The sequence below is a fragment of the Drosophila virilis genome, chromosome X (genome assembly GCF_030788295.1).
Source record: "Drosophila virilis strain 15010-1051.87 chromosome X, Dvir_AGI_RSII-ME, whole genome shotgun sequence".
Taxonomy (NCBI): domain Eukaryota; kingdom Metazoa; phylum Arthropoda; class Insecta; order Diptera; family Drosophilidae; genus Drosophila; species Drosophila virilis.
Window position 1 is genome coordinate 25,273,349 of NC_091543.1, and position 24,271 is coordinate 25,297,619.

The 24,271-nt window shown below is 41.5% G+C and overlaps 2 protein-coding genes across 2 annotated transcripts in view; one reads left to right on the forward strand and one right to left on the reverse strand.

Moving 5' to 3' along the window:
• Positions 1 to 341: 341 nt before the first annotated feature.
• shakB (shaking B) overlaps positions 342 to 24,271 on the forward strand; it is a 55,142-nt gene continuing 31,212 nt past the window's right edge. The window contains exons 1-2 of the mRNA XM_015170986.3: positions 342 to 691; positions 20,556 to 20,715. Of these exons, the coding sequence (XP_015026472.1) occupies positions 357 to 691; positions 20,556 to 20,715 (495 nt within the window). The 5' untranslated portion in view covers positions 342 to 356. The remainder of the gene's footprint in view (positions 692 to 20,555; positions 20,716 to 24,271) is intronic.
• Positions 1,054 to 4,633, reverse strand: LOC6631962 (glycerol-3-phosphate acyltransferase 4). Its single transcript, XM_002055189.4, has 2 exons — positions 4,487 to 4,633; positions 1,054 to 2,402 (listed from the first exon to the last, which is right to left on the reverse strand). Exon 2 carries the CDS (start codon positions 2,389 to 2,391, stop codon positions 1,114 to 1,116), a length of 1,278 nt encoding a protein of 425 aa, XP_002055225.1. The 5' UTR covers positions 2,392 to 2,402; positions 4,487 to 4,633; the 3' UTR covers positions 1,054 to 1,113.

Genomic DNA, 24,271 nt, shown 5'->3' on the forward strand with positions numbered 1-24,271 from the left:
CCTGGTCGGTTTGTCTGTCAGTTGGTTTGCCCGTCTGCCGGTCTGACGCTCGCGTGACCGGCAAGTTTTACACACTTGGCACACGTAATTGCTTATAAAACGACGCCGTGCCGCCAAAGAGTGCCGATAACAAACCCAAACCGTTTATAACAATTATACGAGCCAAGCAGCCATTTGGGAACAGACGACAGGGAGCTGGGGATCAAGCCGGGCTGGGTTAACTGCGTGTGTATTTGCGAGGCACTTGACCAATTAAGCGACAGGCGTGAGTGTGAAAAAGGCTGTCGAGCTGGTGGGCAGGCGATTTAGCACCCCAGCGCTCACACCCCATGGTGGGAGTGAAGCAGACTGGCTAAATGTATAAGCCCGATACACTAACACGGCGCGGCAGTCTGAGATCCCTGCGCAGCGCACCGCTGCTCAGTACGGTGCTGGAGAGCACGCTCTCGCTGACCCGCATCCATCCGATTGCTTCGCTGGAGCTGCCCGGCCTCGATTATGCAGTGCAATCGCAGTCAGCCATTGGCGGCATTCATCATCGTGAATTAGGCACCTCCCTACGCAGCGGCATCGCAGCGATCACCGCAGCCAGCGCCAGTGGCATCTCTCAATCCCAGAGCGCGCTGCTCGGACGTTACGGTCCAAACGCCTCAATACGCAACAGCGAAAGAAAGATTGTCCAGCCGAAACGGTATGTCAATAATAATAGACCCCCGCAAGCCCATCCAAAGATCTATCTATCATTGAATTTGGCAAATTCCTATCAATATCATAGAACTCTTTCAACGGGCGATTTTGGATAATAATCTAACCAAATTACTTTACCATTTGTGAAGATTTCATATATATATACGATGATTTCATTGTGAATCTCTACATCATTTTTCACCGATAAGAATGAACAATTATTTTATTTATTCATAAATTCCAATCTCGAATGCAGTGTTGGCTAAGGCCATACTTGCTAGTGCTGATAGTTTATAGGCTTACCCCAGGATTAAACTGACCCTTGCTCACGTTTCGCAGACTTATTTTCTTGGAACTTGGAAGCAGTTTTGTTTGATATTTTCTTATCTTTATTGCTAACAACTTAACGACAATTGCCAACACTTTTTACTGCCAATCACGCACGGGATTCCAGCGCTTGAGATTACCATCCCAGGGCAGATCCTCGAGGCCAGCTTGTGCTGCAATCGCTGCCTTGACACGATTCGAGAATTCAATGGCCGTTTCAGTGGATCGTCGCTTCAGTGCCGGCATATACCACACATCACAGATGATGGACCAGGAGGAGATCACCATTAGAATGTAGCGCAGCATCGAGCACCGAGTGCTATCCCAGAAGGCGTCGCCATAGCGTCGATCATAGCGCACTGCCACGGGGTAGACGACATTGCAGATGGCAAAGCTGCCCTTTTTGAACTGCATCACGGCCGTGTTATTGATGCAGGTGCCTTCCGGAAAGAGCAGTATGGGCGGCTTGCCACGTCCAGCTGCATGCAGGCGCAACACCAGGCCCAGTGCCTCGCGCTCCCCGTGCGCCTGACGCTCGAACCACAAATGCGGCGATGCCCTCTGCAGGGCGCGCTGTATCACGCCCAGAATGCCATCATGCCGCTGCCCAGTGAGGGAATAGTGCACGTCACACATCAGCAGCAGCACGTCCAGGGGGCTTGTGTGGTTGCACACACAGATGCCCATGCGGGGCCGATGCTCCAGGTTGTGTATGCGTCGCACCACCGGAATGAAACAGGTGGCAAGGCGGAAGCACGACCGCAGCACTATCTGCACCAGACGCCGTTTAAATCTCCAATCGGGCAGCTGGCCTAGCACACCCGTCACCAGCGTAACCAGCAGCAGGCAGCCGGAGCAGCCCAAGGTGCGCAACGGCACCAGCAGACTGTAGCGCAGCAGCAGCGCCAGCAGCCAGATAAGGAATAGACGCCAGTTGAGATGCCGCTTTTGGTGGCGCAGATTGCGCGTCAGCAGATTCCATTCGCCGGCCGGCGGCGCAGCGGCCGCAAATCGTGGCGTCACATCGTCCTCGAGCACCAGACGCAATCCCTCCGCGATCAGGTTGCAGCACTGCTCCATGCGTGCGTTTAGCGCATCCTTGACAACCACCTCGGTCTGACCCGCTGACAGCTTGTGTAGCTGCTGCTGCTGCTGCTGGTGTTCCTGCTGCTTCTTGCTCAGCAGCTGGCGTAGTCGACGATGGCGTTGTCTTAGCTGCTCGTCGCAGGGTTTTATGCGGCGCTCCTTTCGCAATTGGCTCGAGCTGTAGGCAAAGAGACGTTCCAGTAGGCTCAGGTAGCGATTGTTCATGCATCCTACGGAGCCGCAGCACAAAGCTACGCCCAATAGGAATAGCAAAATCAGTTGAAACCACATTCAGGGAACCGCTGCGCAGTAGGCAATAAAAAATATATTAAATGAATATTGATATATTTTAAATTCAAGTACATCGATGAGAACATTGTTGAAAAACGAAAGGACAGTATTGCAAAATAATAACATTCAATTATTATTATTTAAATAGAAAAATCAATTCAACATACTTTAAAATCCCTTTAGGGCATTTGTAAATTGATCGAATACACTTATACGGCCAGTGTTGCTCTACAATATTTTTAAAAGTCGTTAATATTAATGGGCACTCCTCAGCAATGCAAAGTGAGTGCCGGCGCAAACAAATTCTCAATTAAAATTCTAATTCAATTTATTGCCTCCTTTTCGGCTTTTTCGCCTTTGTCTTTGCCTTTTTCTTGGATTTAGTTTTCCTTTTTTTCTTCTTCATTCATTGTGTGTGTTTTTTTTTTTTTTTTTTTGTATTTAAGCTTTACCGACTTTGATTTATTTAACAAGCAAAAGGCGCCAAAATATAAAAAGCCACAAGAGAAAACTTTGTCGACGTCGTCGTCTGTCCGCAGTCGTTTTGGGTTGAGTTTTGGGGCTGTTCTGCTGGGTTCTGTTGGGTCTGTATTGCAAACTGTTTTGGTTTGCCCTTATCCTTTATTTTTGGCTTTGCATATGGCAATAATTCAATTATGCACAACAAGGCCGCAAAATAATTGGGCGCCGTTTGTCGCCGCAGTCCCGACAGTCCGACAGCCCGACAGCCCGACAACCCAAAAGCCTAACAGCCCGGCAGGCCAACAGACCAACAGATTCTGAGCCTGATGCTGCCGAAACCGAAATCACTTAAAAACCCGCAAAAACTTCTGGCTTTGTTAATTCGTTAATTAAATTGGCCTGGCTGACTCTCGATGACAGCTTGTAAACAGGAATTCAACTTTAAGGATTACGCAATGAAGGAGGCGACAAAAACAGCCCCCCAATCGACGTCGCATTGCCACCACCCCATTGATGACATTGGCTGGCAGCAATCTCTGCTTATCAAAGGCAAACAACGACGTCCACGACGACAACTCATTTATTCACGCCTCCAGCCGCCCCCTCGCCACCTTCACCTCCACCACCTGCCCCCAAGCCAGAAGACCCTTAATTAGCATAGAATATGTTTTAAAAAGCCACTTGAGCTAAACATTCAACACACCTACACGACGCTGCCCCCAACTCAGACCCAGTCATAGCCGCAGCCTCAGACTCGTGCCACCGAGACCCGCACCGACTACTGCGACCTTAGACGCTTGCGGCTAAGACATCGCGTGAAGACTCCGTGGCACAGTTAGTCAACGTTGGCAGGGTACAAGCTTTTTACCAAACGCTTGACGGTGTCGCAAATGGAACAAGCTTGAATTGCACTAATTAATTAGATTTATTTTGCATAGATAATTAAATAGATCACCAATATCTGGCGAGTTAGGAACACAAAAATAATCAGTGCTATAAAACGGCAAGGTCTTGCAATAAATATAGAATTAATCAACATGGTTTTTTGTGAAGGCTTAACTTTTATCTAACTAATCTAACCTTAAGATAATAGTCCAATTGTGCAGCAGTGACCAACACACTTAACTTATTTAATAGAAGAGAGAGAAAGAGAGCGTTCGTAATTCGGCTTGACTACATTTTTGTTTCTAGCTGGCAGCACACAGCGCAGTCGACGTCGCGTCGGCAGCACGTGATGCTCAAGTGTTGGGATAAGCATTTCCGCTCTTCAGACGTAACGCTAAAAATGCGACACATACATACAAACATACACACAGAAGCGACGGCAGCCACGCACTGACTATGAGGCTATGTACGCTGTGCTCTGTGGGCTGGGGTGGAACAGTCGTGGGGTAGGTGGATGAGGAAGCACAAAATGAAATTGTGACGTTGCTGCCACGCCCCCATGAAAGCGGCTGCCCGCCCAGCTGCCATTCAAAAGTAATTTAGCGTTTAAAAAACATTTTTCTGCCTGACTTTTAAAAAGTTGTGCATAATGCGCCCGCCTCGCGTTTGTGTGTACCTTTGTGTGCGTGCGTGCGTGTGTTTGTATATGTGTATGCGTGTGGGTGTCTGGGGGTGTGTCAACACTCACCTGTTTAATGTGGCCACGTTTCGTCGTCTGTCTGATTCAGCTGATTGTATTATAGCACCTACTAAACAGACTGAATGGCAAAGCCTCTAAAAATTTCTGTATATTGACTTTGACGTTTCACTGACTGCCAACAAGCATGATGTAGGAAGTGTGTGCGAGCGTGTGTGTGTGTGTGTGTGTGTGTGTGTGTGTGTGTGTGTGTGTGTGTGTGAACCAATTGCTTATAAAAATCGGTTTCAGTAATCTGTATGCACTTAAAGATTATAGCAAAAATATGCTCAAAGAAAACGCTGAAGACACGAGCCGGCTTCTTATTCCATATACCCATTCGATATTGGTAAAAAGTAAAAAAAGGTTTAATTTAAGTGTTCAATTTTGACCATTAGAAGAGGGCAAGTCTTCATTTCTTCATAACGAGTTGAGTGAATGATGTCCCAATGTCCGTTCTGTATTATAAAAGTAACCCAAATTTTAATTTAACTCTAACATAAATCAGGTGTCAGTATTTTTGAAAGCAGAAGTCGCAAACTTTCATTATCATAAGAGCACATAGCGCAAATTAAATAATTGATAAAAAAAGAAAACATTTAAGCAAGTGAAGAAGAATTTTTTAATCTCATAGATTGGAATTTTGTGACGAAATATGGAACCGTAGAAGAAATGCTCAAAAGAAACGTTTCTGTATGGAAAGCTTTTGTGTAAACTTTACCTTCTTTATCTTTACTTTACGCTCTTGCCTAAAATATCAGCCAAGCTGTACGACATCGGTCTTTGTCATATGATTCCTATTAAAAAAAATCGGTCGGATATAAAAAAGGATATTAAATCTTCGCCTTGCGATACATTTCGATAGCAGATTCGATTGGGTACAGGGAATCTGTTAGTCGAGCACGCTCGCTCAACATGCTGGGCTATCAGACAACCCGAGTTGGGCGATTTTGATGCATGAGATTTTGCGTTATTTCGAGTTTCTTAAACGCTTGCAACACTTTAGTTAATTATGTTAGAAGACCTAAAAGTTGGCCAGTTAGCGTTCATAACTTTTGAAGGAAATCTGTTGCCGCACTTTTAACTGGGTTAATTAACAAAAAGCGTTTTGCCACTTGTGCACATAATTCTGGTAGAAGCCCGGCTAGTTAAATGGTTTTTATTTAGCTTCTTCTTTACTTTTGGGTGGCACGCTTTTAATTGGCTAAGGCCATTTACTGGCCCCAAATGTAAATATTTGCCGGCCACAAAGAGGCTGTGCAAGAAGATGAAATGTAATTCCATAATTTTGTCGATCCGGCCATGTTTATTTAATTTGAAAAGTTCTCCACCCCATCCGCCAGCAGTTGGTCAGACCCATCAATAATCTATTTCTGGCGTTTTTTAATTTGCCTGCTAATTATATTGCTGGGCTTTTGGGCTCGGAATCGTTATTATTGGTGTCATCTAGTCATTATTTAATATAAGACCACTTTGATAAATTATTTCCGTTGGACGCGACGTGACGAACGTTGTCCGCATATACTCCGCGGGGCTACTTTGATTTGTGGCCAAGTGGTTGGCCTCAAGGGCCCGCGGCGAGTGAGCGGAGGGCTGAGTGCTCTGTGGAGACGAATTGGAGACAAGTGGAGGCGCGTCTCGACTATCGTCGCGCGTTTATTTGCGCAATTAATCAATTTAGCTGGCGCTGTTTGCTGAATAAGTGATAAAGATTTATCACTCACTCACTAAGCTAGCTCTTGCACTCCTTTGGCCCCGCGCCTCAAGTTCCTTAAGTTAACTGTGGCTTGGCGAGCTTCAAGAGCGCATTAAAGTTCACGGCAGCCCTCGGCATTCATTGAACCCAGAGCTTTGACTTTTGCGTCTCAACGCACATGAAAAGCATTTGAAAACGGTTCCGACTTGCCGAGGCGTAGGCGTAGGAGGAGGTAGTAGCGGAGGCGGACGCGGAGGCGAAGGCGAAGGCGTTTGGCCAAGCGGAATGGAATGGGCATGGAGATGTTGGCTGGAGCAAGGACCGCAGAGCGTGTATTTACTTTGACTTAATCAACGGAAACCGCGAATAAATGAATTTTTCAATGATGTTCAATACGAATGTTTTATGTGTTTTAGATTTGCCTCGCAGTCGACTAAAATTTAAAAAAAAAAAACTGATTGCACCTGAAGTTATTTAAGCAGCAAGTGTTTGAGGTTTGCCCAGGTTTATCTTTAAAGTTTTTCCTTGATGAAATAAAATAAATTAAAATTATTGTGGAGAAAATCAAAAAGTTAATTAGAAAAGTTGCCGATTCAATCAATTTTTGTGATTATTCTTATTTGATAATTATTATTATCAATAATTGGTTGATCGATCAAACAGCTGGGAAACTTTTTTATTCGACACAAGTAAAATAAAAAACCAAAAAGTTTAAGGCTTTATGAGCAAAATCCGTAATAAAGGGCGAAGGTAACTTACTTCATTAAAGATACAGAAAACTTTCTTGGATTTTGCTCGCTTTACTGTTTAGTAGTAGCTTGGCAGACAGACCTGCTCAGCCTGCACAGACTACTTTCTCGGTGTTGTTAGCTTAATCTTAGCCTATCATTTATAGATGATCTGTAGTACTTTACCCGATGCTGATTTATTTATTACACTGGCCACTTCAGTAGATAGTTGCAAGTTGAGCTGAAGTTTCGTTAAATTATATTTTATCTGGCGTCGACTTTAAGAGCCTCGCTCACTTTTGCCTCTTCGCATTTTCGCATGTTCGTATTTTCGACTTTTAGTCTCCTGTGATTTCTGTATATTACGCAACGCTGGGCCATGTAGACGGTTCGATGGGCTGCCTCCCGGTCGGGTGGGTGGATCTGTGGGGTCTGTCGGTTCTGTGCTTTGTGTTTCGACGGCGGGTGCTGGTGCATTTTGCGGCCGGTCAATGCACCCAAAGCATAGGCAAAACTGCGAGTGAAATCAAAAGGAAAGGCAGAAAACGTGGGTAGAATAGCCTACCCCCCCCCCCTCTCTCTCTCTCTCTCTCTCTCTCTCTCTCTCTCTCTCTCTCTCCCTCTCTCTCTCTCTGTGAGCTGGGGATGTGAGGCCGGGGCAGAGCAGGGGAATGACCACCAATGCTGATGTTTTCGTTTTAAGTCGCGGCATTTGGCATTTTGCCTTGTCAACGCCGACGCCAACGTCGATGCCAACTTTTTGGGGGTGCACTTATTAAAAATTGTGGCCCGCAGTATATTGCACATTTTCTTAGGTGCAAAAAGCTGCACTTGGCGAATGGCCAAAAAGCGGATTGAACACTGAGCTGAGCATGGTCCTTTATGCGCAGTGGGTGGGCGCTTTGACTGATTGAGTGGTGGTTGCGTTGGTGGTGCTGCCTCCTCCTCCATGCCTCCAGCCAGCTGCCTCCTGGTCCGCCTGCAACGTTGTACAGTTGTTGCTGTTAAGTGAAGTGTGGGCGCATGAAGCGAAACACGCGAAACACGCGAAACTTGTCGGTGCGATGTAATAAATTTGCAAAACGTCCGAGCCGACTATACGAATGGCTTACCCAATACATGAGCGCTTACACACACCCACACACCCACACACATGCTCACACACACAAAGCCAGTCGCATTCAGCAGAATATAAAGCAAAGCCTAACTTCGTTGGGCGGACTCTTTTTTTTGACCGGATACGGACACTATATTGTGTGAAAAAAAACCTCTATTTCCCTGAAGCGAGCAAACACCTTTTTTTCTAGTGGAAAGAAAATATGCGAACATTTTCCTTACAAACTAAATTTCGGCAAAATTTTTGTAGTCGCTCGACAAATTGTGATTTTTTTAAACCAAAATAGAAAAGTTTGCAAACATCCATTTTTATTTATCATTTACATATATCAACAACCATGTAAGAAGTCCAGAATTGTGAACGATGGAGCAAAAAGCCAATTCGATCTGGCGTCCATCCACTTGTCCGTCCGCCATATATGAAATAGTTTAAGGATCATTTAAGGCATTTTTTTATTTTGTATTTCAATGTTATTTTTACTAATTATATTAATCAGTTGGTAAATCAAAAATCTGCACTAAAAGAGACGAAAGAGAAATCAATAATAGACGGAGAGAAGAACCTGACCTTATATTAATAAGTATTTATAATAAAAGGGAGCGAGACAGAGTTTCTTTTTGTTTCTGTTTCTCTCTGTCTTTGCATTTGCTCATACATTTGATTCATTTAAGCCCCACCCACGTATATTCTCACCTTTCTTCTACTGTTCTGCTGTTTTGTCTCGTTTTTTGGCAGCTTCTCTGTTGGGTTAATGAACTCTGTTTTGGGACTGTCTGTTTTTTTCTGGCGTTGAGTTATTGTGCATTTAAAATTTCATGCAGTTAGCTGTGCAACAATTTTTAATTTAATAACTTTAAATATTTCAAATGCAGTAGAATTTCAGATTTGATCAGCGAGCTTCGACTTCTACTGCTCTGCTCTCTTTGTGTACGTGCGTGTGTGTGTGTGTGTACGTGTGTGTGTACGTGTGTGTGTGCGTGAGTTTACAGTTCTAGCCTGCAGCGTGCAGCGCTACTTTTACTGTTGGCCTAACAAATTGAAACGTAAATGAAATGAGTTTAAATATGCATACAATGTAAATAGAAGTGAACAACTTTGCTGCAGGGGCGCAGCTGGCAAGTGTTTTGCATAGTTCATAAAAGCGACCCCCTCCATTCGATTCTCTAAGCGTTCACTCACCTCCGCCCACTCAGCCCACTTTCTCGTTCGCCTTATCGACTCGCGGCTCCATTCCGCTTATCGCTAAATACCAATCAGCAACGCAAATTTGACAAAGCGACGAAAATCTACAAGAATTGCAAGAAATCGAAAAAAGAGCGACACACAGATATAGACGCACACACACACACACACACACACACACGCACATACATACATAAACATTTAGACAAAGAATGTTACAATGAAAATTGACGAAGATTTGTGAAAATTTGTGCAACTGTCAATTTTTGCTTTTGGCATCAAGTAGTTGGTGCAGTATTAAAGCAGACTTAAAGCTGCATAAAAGCAATTTTCAATCGGTCCCGCAGCTGTCTGAAGCCTCTAAATCTTAATTCTAGCTATCTAGCGGCGTTAAGGCTGCCTTAAAGCCTTCTTAAAGCTCATTTCAATCTGTCTCAAATCTATTATAAGGCTGCCTTAAAGCTTCCCTAAGCTACCCTAAGCCCAAAGCTGCCCAAAAGCTCCCTTAAAGCAGACTTAACACTTTTTTCAAACATTCGGTGCATAAAAGCTTATCTCAACGTGCTTTAATACTGTCTTGAATTTCCTTAAAGCTTCCTTAGCGCTTTCTTAAACACGCAGCTGAATACCCACGCTTATAACATGCAAATTGTGCATCCTTCTCTGCCTAGTGACTACTCCTTCTGTAAAATATATGCGTATATACTTTTGTGTATGTGTGTGTAAATAAGTTGCGAAGTAAACGCATGTAGCTGGCACACAAAATGCTCAGCTTTGCGAAGCAACAAAGGCGAAAAGAGACAAAAAGAAAAGGCGCAAGGGGGATAGTTAAAATTAAGAAAGCAAGCTCCCAAAATGGAAAGGAAACCAGACAAAAGTACACACAATTTGAAAAGCATATGAAAAAAAAATAAAAAATAACTATATAAATGCAAATATTTTCTTTTGCTTGTCTGCAATGTAAGCATATAAATGCACATACATACAATGTAAAAATGTATATATGTATATGAGCATATCTATCACATAGGCACATTTGTGGGCACAATGCGCTGCAGTTGCCGGTCCAGACAGATCTAAAAAACCGAGATAGACGAGATAGAATGTACGCTTCTGGGCGGGTATTTCGAGATACCTCAAAATTTACTCGAATCGAAAAGTTGTCAATGCAAGTCAATGCAACGGTTTTGAACCAAAATAGTTCCGATTCCAATACGAAATACTTTGTAATACTGTTAGCTATATAATGCCAGCTTCACCAGCCGAACCCAAAGACAGGAAGCTGGATCGAACCGTAAGCGAAACAAGCGACGAATAGTCGTAGCGCTTCGAAGCAGTTGACACCTTCGATCTCTTCAGCTCCAAGTTCTCATTCACTTTTAATCGCTCGAGGAATATCTAACATTTATTTGTATTATTATATAACTGAGGAAATTTATTGGTAGGAGTGCATAAATCGAAATTGCTGTTGCAGCCGTCGTCTTGCGTCCGCTTCAATTTGCTGGTTCACTGCGAACTTTTAAAATATTAATAACAAAGGAATATTAACATTCAATGAAAACAACGCGCACTGCCTCAATTTGCATGTCTATGACTGTCTGCCCGGCTTTTGCTGTGTGCGAGCATTGTGCTTTCAGGCATGTACGTATCTACATATATAAATACTACTGTCTCTGCATAAAAGTGGCTGCTGCCAGTGAGTCCTGAATCCTGAATCCTGAGTCACTGCTAACTGACTGCCGGAATGACAATCAGAAGCGACTTCCAAGCCGACAACTGGCACACACCCCACACTCACACAGACACACAAATATGTGTAAATGTACATATGAGTTTGCTGTTACACATACAAGTATATATATATATACATGTATTTGCAGTTAGTCCTTAGCATAAACCAAAGTCTGCGAGCCTTGCACTTCATTTCCATAGACCAAAGAGCAGCTGCCTGGCAGCTGGAGTCCTTGCCAGAGCTCAAATTGGCTTTAAATCGATGCGAATCGCTTAACCAAGCGTGTGCACGTACATTTGGTAGCTTTTCTTTTGAAATAGAGAGGACTTTTTTTTACACATTTAATTTTAATTTTCCCTCTCAGAGCATTTTACAATTTTCGAAATATCACGAAATGTGAAGCAGAATTATTGGATATCATTCATTTGCAATGCCATTAAATTAATGGCTCGTCCTGTAACGAAGGGCAGAGGTAGTCTTACTTGTAAATTGGGCAACTGGAGCTGTGGCTAGAATATAGTTTTGCTATTGGCCCAAACTCTTGTGGGCGTGGCATCGCCTGGGTCTCTTATAATTTTGTTGATTTATTAAATAAAATAAATATTGATTACTCGGAATCACTTTCAAGAAAATCTTTATAGAATCGTTGGCAATCATTTTCAAATGATGCCTAAACCAAATTCCCAATTGCCCATTTTGCCTTCAATTTATATTTATTCTGACTATAATAGCCAAATTCATCATAAGCCGTGGCAAAATGTAGCTGGATTTGTTAAATTGATTAAATGTCAGGTCCACTGGCAATAAATTGAACATAAGATTGTGAATTAAAATATTTCCATGTTTTTCTTTTGAATGTGATGTGCAATTCGAGTCACTCGGGGCGTATGCGTTATATGCACAGAAATAAATCATAAGGCAGACACTGGCAACTTCTAACAAACGTCTCTTAACACCCATCAAGATGCACACACAAACACACGCACACAATTTTGTGCGTGTCAATTAAATTATTAGCCAAAGTTGGAAATTGGCCCGTATTGCGTATACGCAATGTTGACCAAGCAAATTTGTAGCAAATTTTCAAATCCCAATGGATATTTGCAAATGGATTGTCTAAATGCAATAATAATTGCCTGATATGTTCGAGTCTGGCTCTGGCAATTGTTGAAATTGAATACAGAAATTACGCATACGTCGTGTGTGCCAAGGGAATTGCACGCCAAATTCTCGTTAATCAATTAAGAAGAAACCCCTTTTAAAATTAATTTTCATTTCTTGTAGTAAATCTTTAAGGCATAGTTTATAAGCATTTAAGTCGCTGCCACTAAAGTTGTTGACGAGCAAAATGAACCTCCCACCACATTTAGTTGCCGAAACTCCCACCTGGTCCTAGCCAGGTGCAAGCCGGTCTGTTGTGGCTCCTCAGCTCAGCTCAGTTCAGCTCAGCTCCGGACAGCAGACCCGCCGACCGGCCGGACGGCAAAGTGTAATTAAATATCCATTTAGTGTACATTACGTTTCCTTTGGCCAACAAACGGGGCCCAAGGACTTGCAGCTGAGTTGGGTAGACACATAACGATTGCTTCGCTCCGCTGTAAGCCCGAGCAAACAGGCTGGAAACCCCTTAAGAGTAAGTAAAGCACCGAATGCAGCCAGAAGTTAGAGCCGGCACGGAGCCGCGCCTGAAGTTTAAAGAGCTGCTGTTTATGTCCAAATGAATTTAAAAGTTGGCTCACTTGAAAAACCACTCACGCTGCCTCTGGTCCCGTTTCTGTTTCTGTTTCTGTTCCTGCTCATTATATTTCAGCTATGCTCATCTGTTTTCGATCCTTCCCTCTCATCGTTCATTTGCGGCCGCTTGAGAGTTGCCCGCGGCGGGCCGGACCATTGAACGTGGGTCCGCACCCTGGGACGACTATGCTCCCAGGCGCTCACTCGTTTATTAAAGATTATGCTTATAATGACGTCGACAATGACGACAAGCGGCTAAATGCGCGACCCAAGCAGCGGCTGACCAACCACCATCTAAGCATCTAACCATCTTCCATCTTTCATCTTGATGTTGATGATTTTCTCAAAATTTTCTTCATGCTTTAAGTGTGTTTTTTTTTTTCTTTATGCTGTATGTGTGTGTGCGTATTACTGGCGTTTTCTTTCTAGCTATCTTGTTCATGCCGTGCTTTATATTATTTTATTTCATGGCTCTCTCGTCGTTTCATATTTTCTTTTTTTTTTCTACCCCTCCTCTTACTTCTGAGCCATTAAAGTTGATATTCTCCTTTGTTTATCTTCACTGGACCCGGGATTGTGTTCGTGTTCGTTTTCGGGGCCGCGCTGCCGCTGCAAGGCGTGATGGGGCATGCCGGGAGCGATGGGGGCAACAACACGCGTACAACCCACGTTGAGTGTCACGTGATTTGTGAAGCAATTTACCAACTCTTATGCCACTCGAAGCGACGCGTTGCACTGCTTTGCAGTGTCAGGGGCTAAGCTGCCGTAAGTCGCGAGGCGACAACCCTGACAACACTGAAAACAAAAGTATGCGTACAACGTCATGAATAATGTTACACAATCGAAACGCAGCGAAGGCATTTGTTAAAGTGAGTAACCAATTTGTGGCAATGAACATTTCTGTACCAAATATAAACTAAGCCTTACGCTAAAAAATGGAAATATAAGTGGAGATACCAAGGTTTTAACAAGTTTTAACTGACTGTATAGTGGGGCTTAACAAAATTATATGGTAAAAGGCTGCAATGCTCCTTGCGATTGAGCAGCAAATGCTTAACGATGCAGATTTCGATAGAACATTTTTGAAACTCACAAAGTGACTAAAGGGTGGCGTAACAAATAATTTATTGAGTGACAATTCTTACATTAAAACTTATATGCGAATTTACTTTCCGTTGCCCGTAATTTCACAGCGCCTTGTGCATTGTAACGTCGTTTATCTGTTAGTATAATGAAGCTTATGGGTCATATGTGGCTTGAAATTTGTGACACTGTCGACACCTCGGCGAATGCTGAAGCCAGCCCCACAAATGACTGCGCGCCATTGTGACTCATTGTAAAACCTTTGCGGTGAGCTAGCAGCAGCAGCAGCAGCAGTAGCAGCAGCCCTTTTGGCTCTATTGTGAGGGAATCTCATGGGGTAGCTATGTCTCAATCGCTCATACAATCAGTCCGATCCCCCGCCTGCTCTGTCCCCTGTCCCATGGAGGACCCTCTCTGTATGGTCATGTTACTGGTGGTAGCCATTGTTTCTCTACTCTGTTTCATTTCTATGTCATTTCCGTCGCCTTTCGCTGCTGCTGCTGCTGCTGCTGTCGCTGCCGCTCGTGGCATTTAGCAGCTAATTTCAACGAGAACATTTTTGGATCGTGAGATTAGGCGGTGACAAGGAGGCCAAGTTTGCTCGACGTAAGGGGATGGGGCGGGAAAGGCACTACAACCATAAGTCATCCGACCGCTTGCTTGTGCGGCGCTTATGCAAATTTGTGTCAGCTGACAAATGGGGCAGCATTTGCACAATGCCGGCAACCCAACGGCTGGGGTGGAGGGAGATGCACCGGGGGCTATACTGAGAACTAAGAACGAGTCTGAGGACTCAAAAAGTGAACGGGACGCTGGGGCGTGTCTATATAAATGTCATTTCTGTTTTATTTTTTCGGTTTTTATTTCTTTGCTTCAGACTTTGTTTGGCCTCTTTGATAATTTCTTTTCCTTTTTTTTTTTGGTTTATTTTTTATATTATTTGGGTCGGCCGCTAAGCCCGACATGATAATGACAAAATGCACAATAAAAAATTGTCGTGTAAAGCGAATTTATTTATTTGCATTTTCATCCAGGCAGCAGCAACAAAGGCAACAATAATGAAAGGGCATATAACTAAGTGTGAATAGTTTTCATTAAAGGAGAAAATTAATGAAATTTCTCTGTGCGTTTGTGTGTGTGTGTGTGTGTGTGTGGCGTGTGTTGGCTTGTGCGTGTAATTATTATTACTCGTTATTATATAATAAAGTGCGGCGTATAATTCACACTTGCACACTTCCACACACCCACACCCATCGGCGGGCATACGCGTGCCACGCCCACGTCCATACGCCCATGTGAGCTCTTATCATCCAGCTGCAAGCCACACTCAGATGAAGACTTTGCTTTTAATTTTTCTTGCTTTTTTTCTGGTGCCAACGACAGGACGCAACACACACACGCGCACTCACGCACACCCACACGCACACACGCACATAAAATTATTTTCTTCTTATAATAAGTGTAATAACTTTCATGTGTCGCCCATGTGGAATGTGGCACGAAGCTCAGCGCAAATATGTGCGAGGGCAAAACGAACAATTTAACATAACCAAGGAAGAGTGTTTTAGTCGGGATGACCCTAATGAATGATACCCTAAGCACACACACAGTCATTAAAATTGGCATAGGTCCGTCTTTCTGTTACAGGCAGCTCATATATCGGTATCCATCGTATCAGAGTACTATAAATTATAGTATATCTCATAGGAATGATCGGTCGTAAATTAAATATTTGTGTGAAAAACTCTTAAAGAAGGGTATTATATATTCGATGTGTTTTCTTAACTTTGAGTTCAGTTCCAGCTAATAAGCTGAAAACAGCCCTCGCATATGGCTGCCGCTTTCTCACTCCATTTTTGCCTCCATCCCTCTCTCTCTCTCGCTCTCCTTCTCTCTCTCTCTCTCTCTCCCTCTCTCTCTCCCGTACACACTCTCACTCTCCGTGTGTGTGCAGCACTTAGAGAGCATTGGGTGTGAGTAAGGAGTGAGGAGTGCGTTGTCCTCATTTGGGACTTTGCGCACAAATCCAGCATAAGACAATAAAAATCGTTGTAGGTGAAGTGTAGTTAGTAGTCAGTACGTGTGCGTCCCTGTGTGTATGTGTGCGCGCGCTTAAAGCTTCATGGGTATTTAAATATAGCAGAAATATTAAATGACAGCCAAAAAGTCAACCTTCGCACAGCAATTGTTCCACTCGTTGCAAATAACCGGCGAGGCATGCAACTGTGGGCGAGGACAATGGCTGGGTCAGTGGGCAGGAGCTGCTCTGATAGTTAGTCTGGTTTAATTGCCAGCAAGAGAATAAGAATAAAAAGCAACAGCAATGTTAAAGGATGCGAATGCCAAAATAAAAAAATAAACAAGTGCAAACTTGAAGCTAAAGAAATCAAACAGTTAGGGTGATGAAGTTGGTTTGTAGAGGCACATAGAAAATAAAGCTAAAAAAATAAACATTCTCCTATTGGTCCGCTCGCTGTTGTGGAATAAATTGGGAATCACTGGAAGCAAAAGCTAAATAAAACAACAACAAACGACATTCTTCAAGTTGTCAATTCGTTATTGCCTAGCACTCATTTTACTCGAAACATATTCTACTCGTTATAATCTTTCTTTTGTTTGATTTATTTTACTCGTTATCCACGTTCTGCTCGTTACATTTATTCTACTCGCTTCACGCATTCTATTCAGTCATTCTTCTTGTTGGACTCGTAACACACCTTATAATAATTCTACTCTTTAAACTAGTTTTACTCGTTAGACTCGTTTTACTCGTTACAATCCTACTTCATGTGGATAAATCAATCAATAGAAAATAAACTAGATTTCATAAGGGCCAAGCATTAAAAGTTACAGCAATGATTTAAAGTTTTATCATCTTATGAATGTGTGTTTTCCCGGCGACTATTCAAACGAAAGACTGGATGAATCTCGATGTGCATATGCTTGCTTGGTGAATGTATGAGGATTACCCCAGACTTACCACACAACTACAGAGTATTTCACAGTCGATGCTAACGTCTTTTAATGCCAACAATTCCATACAATTTTCCATTGACAATGGGCAAGTGCACAAAGTTAATTACGTTCTCTCTTTCTCTCTCAGTTCCTCTCGATTTCGCAGTCTCGCTCTATCTTCTAATTGCGCTTATTATGCGTTGCCTTATCTCAAATGTCATACAAAACAATATCGTAATTTCAGAGTAATTTCATGTCATCTCTTGGCCTTAGACGCCCTTCCGCCCTTTCTACTTACTTACCTATTTCTGTTTTTTGTTGTTAACCGGCAATTCACAACTGCAGCTGGTCAAAGCAAACACACACACAACTGCTGCTTAAATGTGTGTGTGTGTGTGTGTGTGTGTGTGTGCAGTTGTCATTGCATACTTTCGAGCTATGCCGCGCATGTTGTGACTGTGCCTGTCCTTGTCCCGTGTCTGTGTGTGTTTGTACTACTGAGAACTGATCCGAACCTCGTCCATCTTTCATCCTCTGTTCAATTCTTAGTGGTCGCAACTATCTCGCGGACGCAACACACTGAAAACGGGCCGGGTCGGATCCAGGGTCGAGTTGAGTGGCTCCCACTTAAGTCTGGGCTACATTGTAAATTTCCTCATGGGCCTGCCCCCGTGTGAAGTGTGTGTTGAGTAATTACATTAGTAGGCGGTACTCCTTGCCGTAAAAGTTGGGTAAAGTGCATGCAACTTTTTATACCGTGCCAACTCTCCAAACAATTTTAAGAAACAATTTAAAAAAGAAAAACGAATAACAAAGTAGCGCAATTTACAAAAGAGCGCTTAATGCACTTACTTTTACTAACCAGATTTTATGCGTGGCTTTGCTCACGTCACCTACAGAGAATTTAAATATAAATCAAATTCCCTGTGTTCACAAAGTTAAAGAGTATTCAAGTTCTAATGAACTTTTCACTTGCATCTTAAGTTCCTGTATGCCTGAATTACATAAAATTAACGCTTACTAGAAATTATTGAAAACTAAAACTAAAACATACAATTCTTAGTAAATAGAAAACTTGTACTATAGGCAAATGGAGCAATTAAAAACATATTTTGGGTACTTTTAAAGGACGTCCATGTCTACATCTAGTTCATTCCCAAAACCTGCAATAATAATATTAAATAAGTAAATAATAATAATAAAAGTCGGTCCACAAAGGAATTTATTTTTTGCCAGCTTGAAAACAACTGCCTTTGTTGTTAAATAAATTACGTTTTTGTTTTGCAAATTTGTTAGAAATTGTTAAGCAGCTGCTTAAGCTCAATGCCTCAGCCACAAGCTCTATGCCAAATGTGGTGACATGTCAAAGGTTTAAAGTCCTTTTGCTGTCTTCATCTGTAATTTTCTTGGGTGTGCCCATAAATAACCCGACAATTGCAAAGTTTGCTCCCAACACGAGTTTGATAGGAACTTTATTACGCCAGGTGACTGCTGAGGGGGGTGGTGCTGCTTTAAGTAATCCAGAGTACGTATTTTGACTACTGCAGTGAAATTTGTAAAATGTATCCACTTGAACCTTCAGCAAATTAAAAGAAACTCGAAAGAAAACTGCGCGCAGCTGTAAGCGAAAAGTGACTGAACTGGAAATGTAAATATTCTCCCCACCAAAAGCAAGGAAAATAAATAACAGAAAGCCTTATGGACATTTGTTGGCATTCTTTGAATTTATTTTTAAACGCACAGGTCGAGGGGTCGCCAGACCAATGCGTTTTTTCTTTTCTTTTTTAATCACTTGACCTTTTGCGCGTCGTGTGCTTTTAATTTATTATTTTTACCCAACCGCACTCACAAGTTTTCTTTTATTTTGCTCGAATTGTTTTGTATTTTTTTTGTTTTGTTTTGTTTTCATTTTGTGGCTAAAATGTTTAACTGCATGAAAGAAGAAAATAAATCTTGAAATTGACTTCTTTTCGGGGGGACACCGCGATTTTCTTTTATAAGTAGTTGTTGTTTTTGTTACCTTTTTACAAACTGTCGCCTTTTTGAGTTCTTGCTGACAGCGTGAAAATCAAGATAAATGTTTTTGTTCCTCTTTACGTGCTGCTGGTGGTTAAAATGCGAGCTTATTTATTTTTAGGAAGAATTTTATTTAAAGATCGAAATCTGTTGCAAGGACACCAGCTGACAGCAATGGGGCGAGTAGAGAAAATCAGAGTTTCAGCATTTAATTATTTCTTTATGTCTCTCTGTTGGAATATGCTTTTACCAGGGCTTAGTCAAATTGTAATCGATTATTTGTTTCGTTATAAAATTGCAAATTGACAAACTGCTTGTTTGCATTTAAGCCCCAATCTTGTCCTGTTCAGATAGTTCAAAATTGTATCAAACTCATTTACAACTAATTTTCAAACAGCATTTGGCATTTTGGCGTCTGTCTATATGGCTTTTCCTGCCACATGCGCGCACTTGAAGTCCGACTTATCGCGCTCTTAATCCACACAAAATCACAGAAAATCTCACACTCTGTACACACTCAGAGTCCGTACAAGCTGCGGGCAACTCACAGCAACACGTCAGACTCTTCAACTGGCCAACCGTTTATGCGATAAAAGTCACGATTTTACTCAAAGCAAATATATCCCTGGTAGGATTTTTACTAAGATATGTTAGTAATATAAAAGGGACAAAAAATCATAACATTTTCTTGATCAAAAAATGTACACGTAAAACATCTACTGCCAGCCTTCCTCTGCGATATTCATGAACTCAAGTAAGGATGTACGCATATATTAATTATATTAAGATCAAAATGTACTCCCGATAAATTCACAGACTTAACGTTCTTATGGCTCGAAATCATGAAATAGCATAGCGTATGCGCAGTGGTTGCGTGTGTGGTTGCGTGTGTGGGTGGCTGCGGGGTGCCGCGGGGTTGGACCTTGTGTGTAAATTGGGTTCACCAATGTCGATGGTTACTGTCTGAGTGCTGACTGCTCAGCACTGCTCTGTTCTGCGTGGCATGTTAGACACGGCTTAAAAGCTTAGCGAATAAAACTCAAATTATGCGCTGCGAGCTAGTGAACTCTATGTGTGTGTGTGTTTTTGTGTGTATGGATGTGTGATTGCGTGAGTGTGTGAGTGACTTGATGGTCTGACTTGTCTGTGGCTCCTGTTGCTTAGAGCAATTAAACGATAAGCGTAATCTACGGCGTCAATTTGCCAATTGTCGCTCTCACAAGTGCGTGAAGGCGTCAGCGCGGCATTTCAATTAGCCAGAAATCCCCCACAACAACAAGAACAACAGCAACAACAACCACATCGACACTAGATATATGTACATAGACATATCCTGGCCTAGCTGCTGCTTTTGCAGCACCCGTTCAGCCAACACATTGTGTGTCTGTGAGTCTGGGCGTATATGTGTTTGTGGCCTTTGCGCATATTTCATGAACTTGAGAACGAGAACAAACACAGCGCACAAATGCCGTTGGAGTGTTCAAGGCAAAGGAAAGAGCTGGCACGGGTGGTACGGGTGCGACGGCATGGAGTGCGGCCAATTAGCACAAAGGCATTTGACTAAGTACACAAAAGTGTTTCCGTTTAGGCAGCACGTCAAGTGACAATTAGCTAGGCCGCAGTCGGTCCGTGATTCGGTTTACATTTTTGAGAGGCCTCGAGGCCCGCCACGCAGCGACTTAGTACGCGCATAAAGGGCTCAGTCTCACTCTCTTTCTCTCTCTCTCTCCTCTCACTCTCTCTCTCGTTTTACATTTCTACCTATCTCTCTCTCACTCTCTGTCATCTTCAATATAAGTACATACATCATTTTGATTGTCTTTCTCGTTTATTTTTAGCGTTCTATCGCGCAAGCTAAAGCCACATCTGGTCGCCGACACCGTTAAGCAGTATATAAGTCGGGCGCAACGACCAACAAAAAAGGGTTCTCAAGAGCAACAAAATAACATGGAGTTTTTACGTGGTGTCTATGCGTTTATGCAAGTGAGTAGATCATCGGTGAGTGTCAACTGTTTCCATTTTAACAACTGTACTAATCCATATCAACTTGCTCTATTTTTATTCCGGCAAATTTTGGTTCTTGTTTTACCATACATACCACTGAAAACTATATATGTTGATTCGATACCATTCGATCAAATTCCTAACTCAAATTGAAACAAAAAAAAATCTTCAAATAAATTGAAATAAAATACAAATAAATATGTAACTTTTATCTGCCACTATCTTACTTATTACTACTTCTACTACTACCTTTGTAAACGTAACAAACAACCGAAAAAAAAAACACAAAAACCAAATACAATACAATATGATACAATACTAAAAACAAAATATAAAATAATATTGGTTACATCAATGTACATATGTTATACTACATGACAACTCCATGTTTCTTCTCTGCCATCCATGTAATTGTTAACTAAAAACTATAAACATAAACAACAAATAACTCGCAATATGATTAACAAAATGTATATATGTATATATATATATATAACGACAACTGAAAAATCACCTTACTCCGAGCTACGCACAACAACAACGAGATCAAATACATCGGCGGCAAGAATAGGTTCAAGAATAGCAGTCAAATGCATAAATGGGAAATACGAGAAATAATTAATTTTCTAATATGCTAGGCAATTATATAACAGCATACATACATATACATATTATAAATGAAAGTACCCTGAAATAAAAAACGGAAATATTTAGGTATAATTAATAATATAATAAAACTATAAAGCTGAAACGATCACATCACGAGCGAACTTCAAGCAGAAGCTAAGCTACAATTTGCATGTCACTCATACGTTACCATTATGAATTACCTATCAAATAACTACCCATTGACTTTCACATCAACTTCATACGTGGACTATATATATATATATTGTAGGCCTCCTCTTATCCAAAACATAGCCAGTTCAGATGTGATTCTAACTAGCGAGCGAGTGAGCGTGCGTCCTTTAGCATTACATTAATGTTGTTCAATTCCAAAATAATAATAAAACAAATAAACAAATAAATATTCATCAACAATACTTGAAGAAGCTAACAAAAAAATAATAGAATATTAACAAAAAAAAAGTATGCATATATATATGTATACTTGTATATATATATATAGATATGTATATATATATATATATATATATATATATGTTTATACAGAAAAGAATTTAAAGAAAAGACAGCGTAAACGACAAAAATTCAACAAAGGACAGACATAAAAAATAAACTAAAATAAAGAAAGAACAAAAACGACCGCTAAGAAAAGAAAGAACAGCAACAACAACAATAACAATTGAAAAAAGAACGCGTAAGGCCCGAAAGCGGGCTGCCATCTTCATTGAGCGACCACTTGCCCATTGCCCATTTGCCCATTGTCCATTGTCCATAACCATAGTCCATTTAATACCCATTGTCCATTTGCCATCCCATTCAGATTCAGATTCAGATTCAGGCAACCATGCCCATAATTCTCTGTCTCTCTCTGTCTCTATTACTAAACGCATATATGTATGTATATGTACACATTTATATACATGTTGTCTCTTATTTAATACATAAACACGAACAAATATACCTTCACACACAGAATATGTCCTCTTTACCTTGTCCCCATACAAAAACCAATACAATATCCAGCTGTACGTATTGTCTAGATTTGTGTTCTACTCGTGTTAGTGATTCATCATTTGCTTTCTTAATCTCAAACCTTTTTGTAATTGGCTGTATAATTGATATATGCATAGCGGACCCATTTGTGTTTTCTCGATGTTTATTTATTTCAAAAAATTTCAAAAATTGTAGACTTAAGCCTAGCTTTTGTGTTGTTTTTTATTTTGCCTTTGTCAACCTTTATGTGTGTGTCTGTGTGAGTGTGTGTGTGTGTGTTGTTCAGTACCTTAAGATTTGTTAAACATATATGCGTGCATTACGTATACGCATAGTTGGGCACAAATATTTATGTCTCGATACCGTATTGAGCTCTAAGCCGAATCGCAGCAAATGTTTTAAATAAGCAAAATACTTTATATTTATTCTCAAACAAAATAAAACACAACAACATTGATAACGTCGGTATTAAATGACATGAAGATCGACTACAGCAACAGCAGCGGCGGCTGCGAGCCGACCCTCAGCCTGGTTAATGATGCGAATGCGGCAACTGCATCAACGATGCCGACGACGACGCGCGATACTGAGGCAACAAGTTTAAAGGCAGCTACAGGAACTACGACACCAACTGTTACTGCAACTGCAACAAGAGAGCCGCTAGCTGGAGTAGCTGAATCCGTAGAAGTCGGGGCTGCCACAAGCTCAAGGCTAAGGCTGGCCAGCAAGCCAACGTCTGCGTCCAAGCAGAGCCAGAAACATAGTCAGAGCCAGTACCAAAAAGAGACTTTGCATCAGAATCTGGTGATGATGAAGACAGCCAAAGCCACAAGGTCAACGACAGACAACAGTTGAGAGTGCAGCGAAATGTGGGCAGATGTTGCCAAGAGTCACAACAACAACAGCAGGAGCAAAAATGCAAATGTTAAGAAACAATGATTCATAATCAATCCACAAAATAATGCTAACCATGTGATAACTCGTATGTATGTGTATATAGGCCGTATACTCATGTATAACAATTATTAACACATGATCGTGACGTGAAACAGAACAAAACAAAAACCGAAACACAGGGCAACTAACACAGTGGCCTTAGCTTGTGCAACTGAATCAAAACCTAAATCAAAATTCGATAAACGATAAACGATAAAAGATAACCGATAACTGATAAACGATAAACGATAATCGTCAAGCGATAATCAAACTCAAAATCGATCATCGATACCCAATAACTGATAACTAAATCAAACATTAAATCAAATCATCTGAGTGCTATCAAAAATAACAACATAATATAACTAGCAGCTGAAACTCCAGTAAATTGTTAATTAACAGTAACACGTAACAGTTACAGCATCATTTACATTAACAGTATCTGTAAACGTCAATAACACACACTAAGGCTACGACTGATCTGATTTGCGTGCGTGCGTCGTGCGTGTGTGTGCGTGCCACGCCCACCACCGGCCACCGCGTGCACTCAGAGGGTTGGTTGGTGCCCGCGGTGCCATCCCCCCAAACGCAAAGTGATAGAAAATGGTAATTACAAACAAAACAATTCTAGTCATTAACTATCCTAAATCAAAAAAAAAAAAAAAGAAAGAAAGCAAAAAAAATAGACCTTAAACTCTGTCCAGCTATTCAAAGTTCATCTCTCTATCTCTCTGTCTATCTGTCTCTTTCTCTCTCTCTCTCTCTATCTATCTATCTATCTATCTATCTATTTATCGATCCCCTTTTATCACACTCTTCAAATGCGTTTCCTTTCATAATTAACAAATAATTGCCTATATTGTAGTTCAGATATTATTAGCTGCAATTTTTTCAAAGAGTTATTGTTTATTCATATTATGCTTTAGCTGCCGATTAGCCGTACCAGCGCCATCTAGCGGCTAATGTTTGTGTTAAATTTCGCATTTGATTTTCC

Coding starts and splice junctions, on each gene's coding strand:
- LOC6631962 (XM_002055189.4), bottom strand. CDS start 2,391: ATGTGGTTTCAACTGATTTTGCTATTCCTATTGGGCGTAGCTTTGTGC.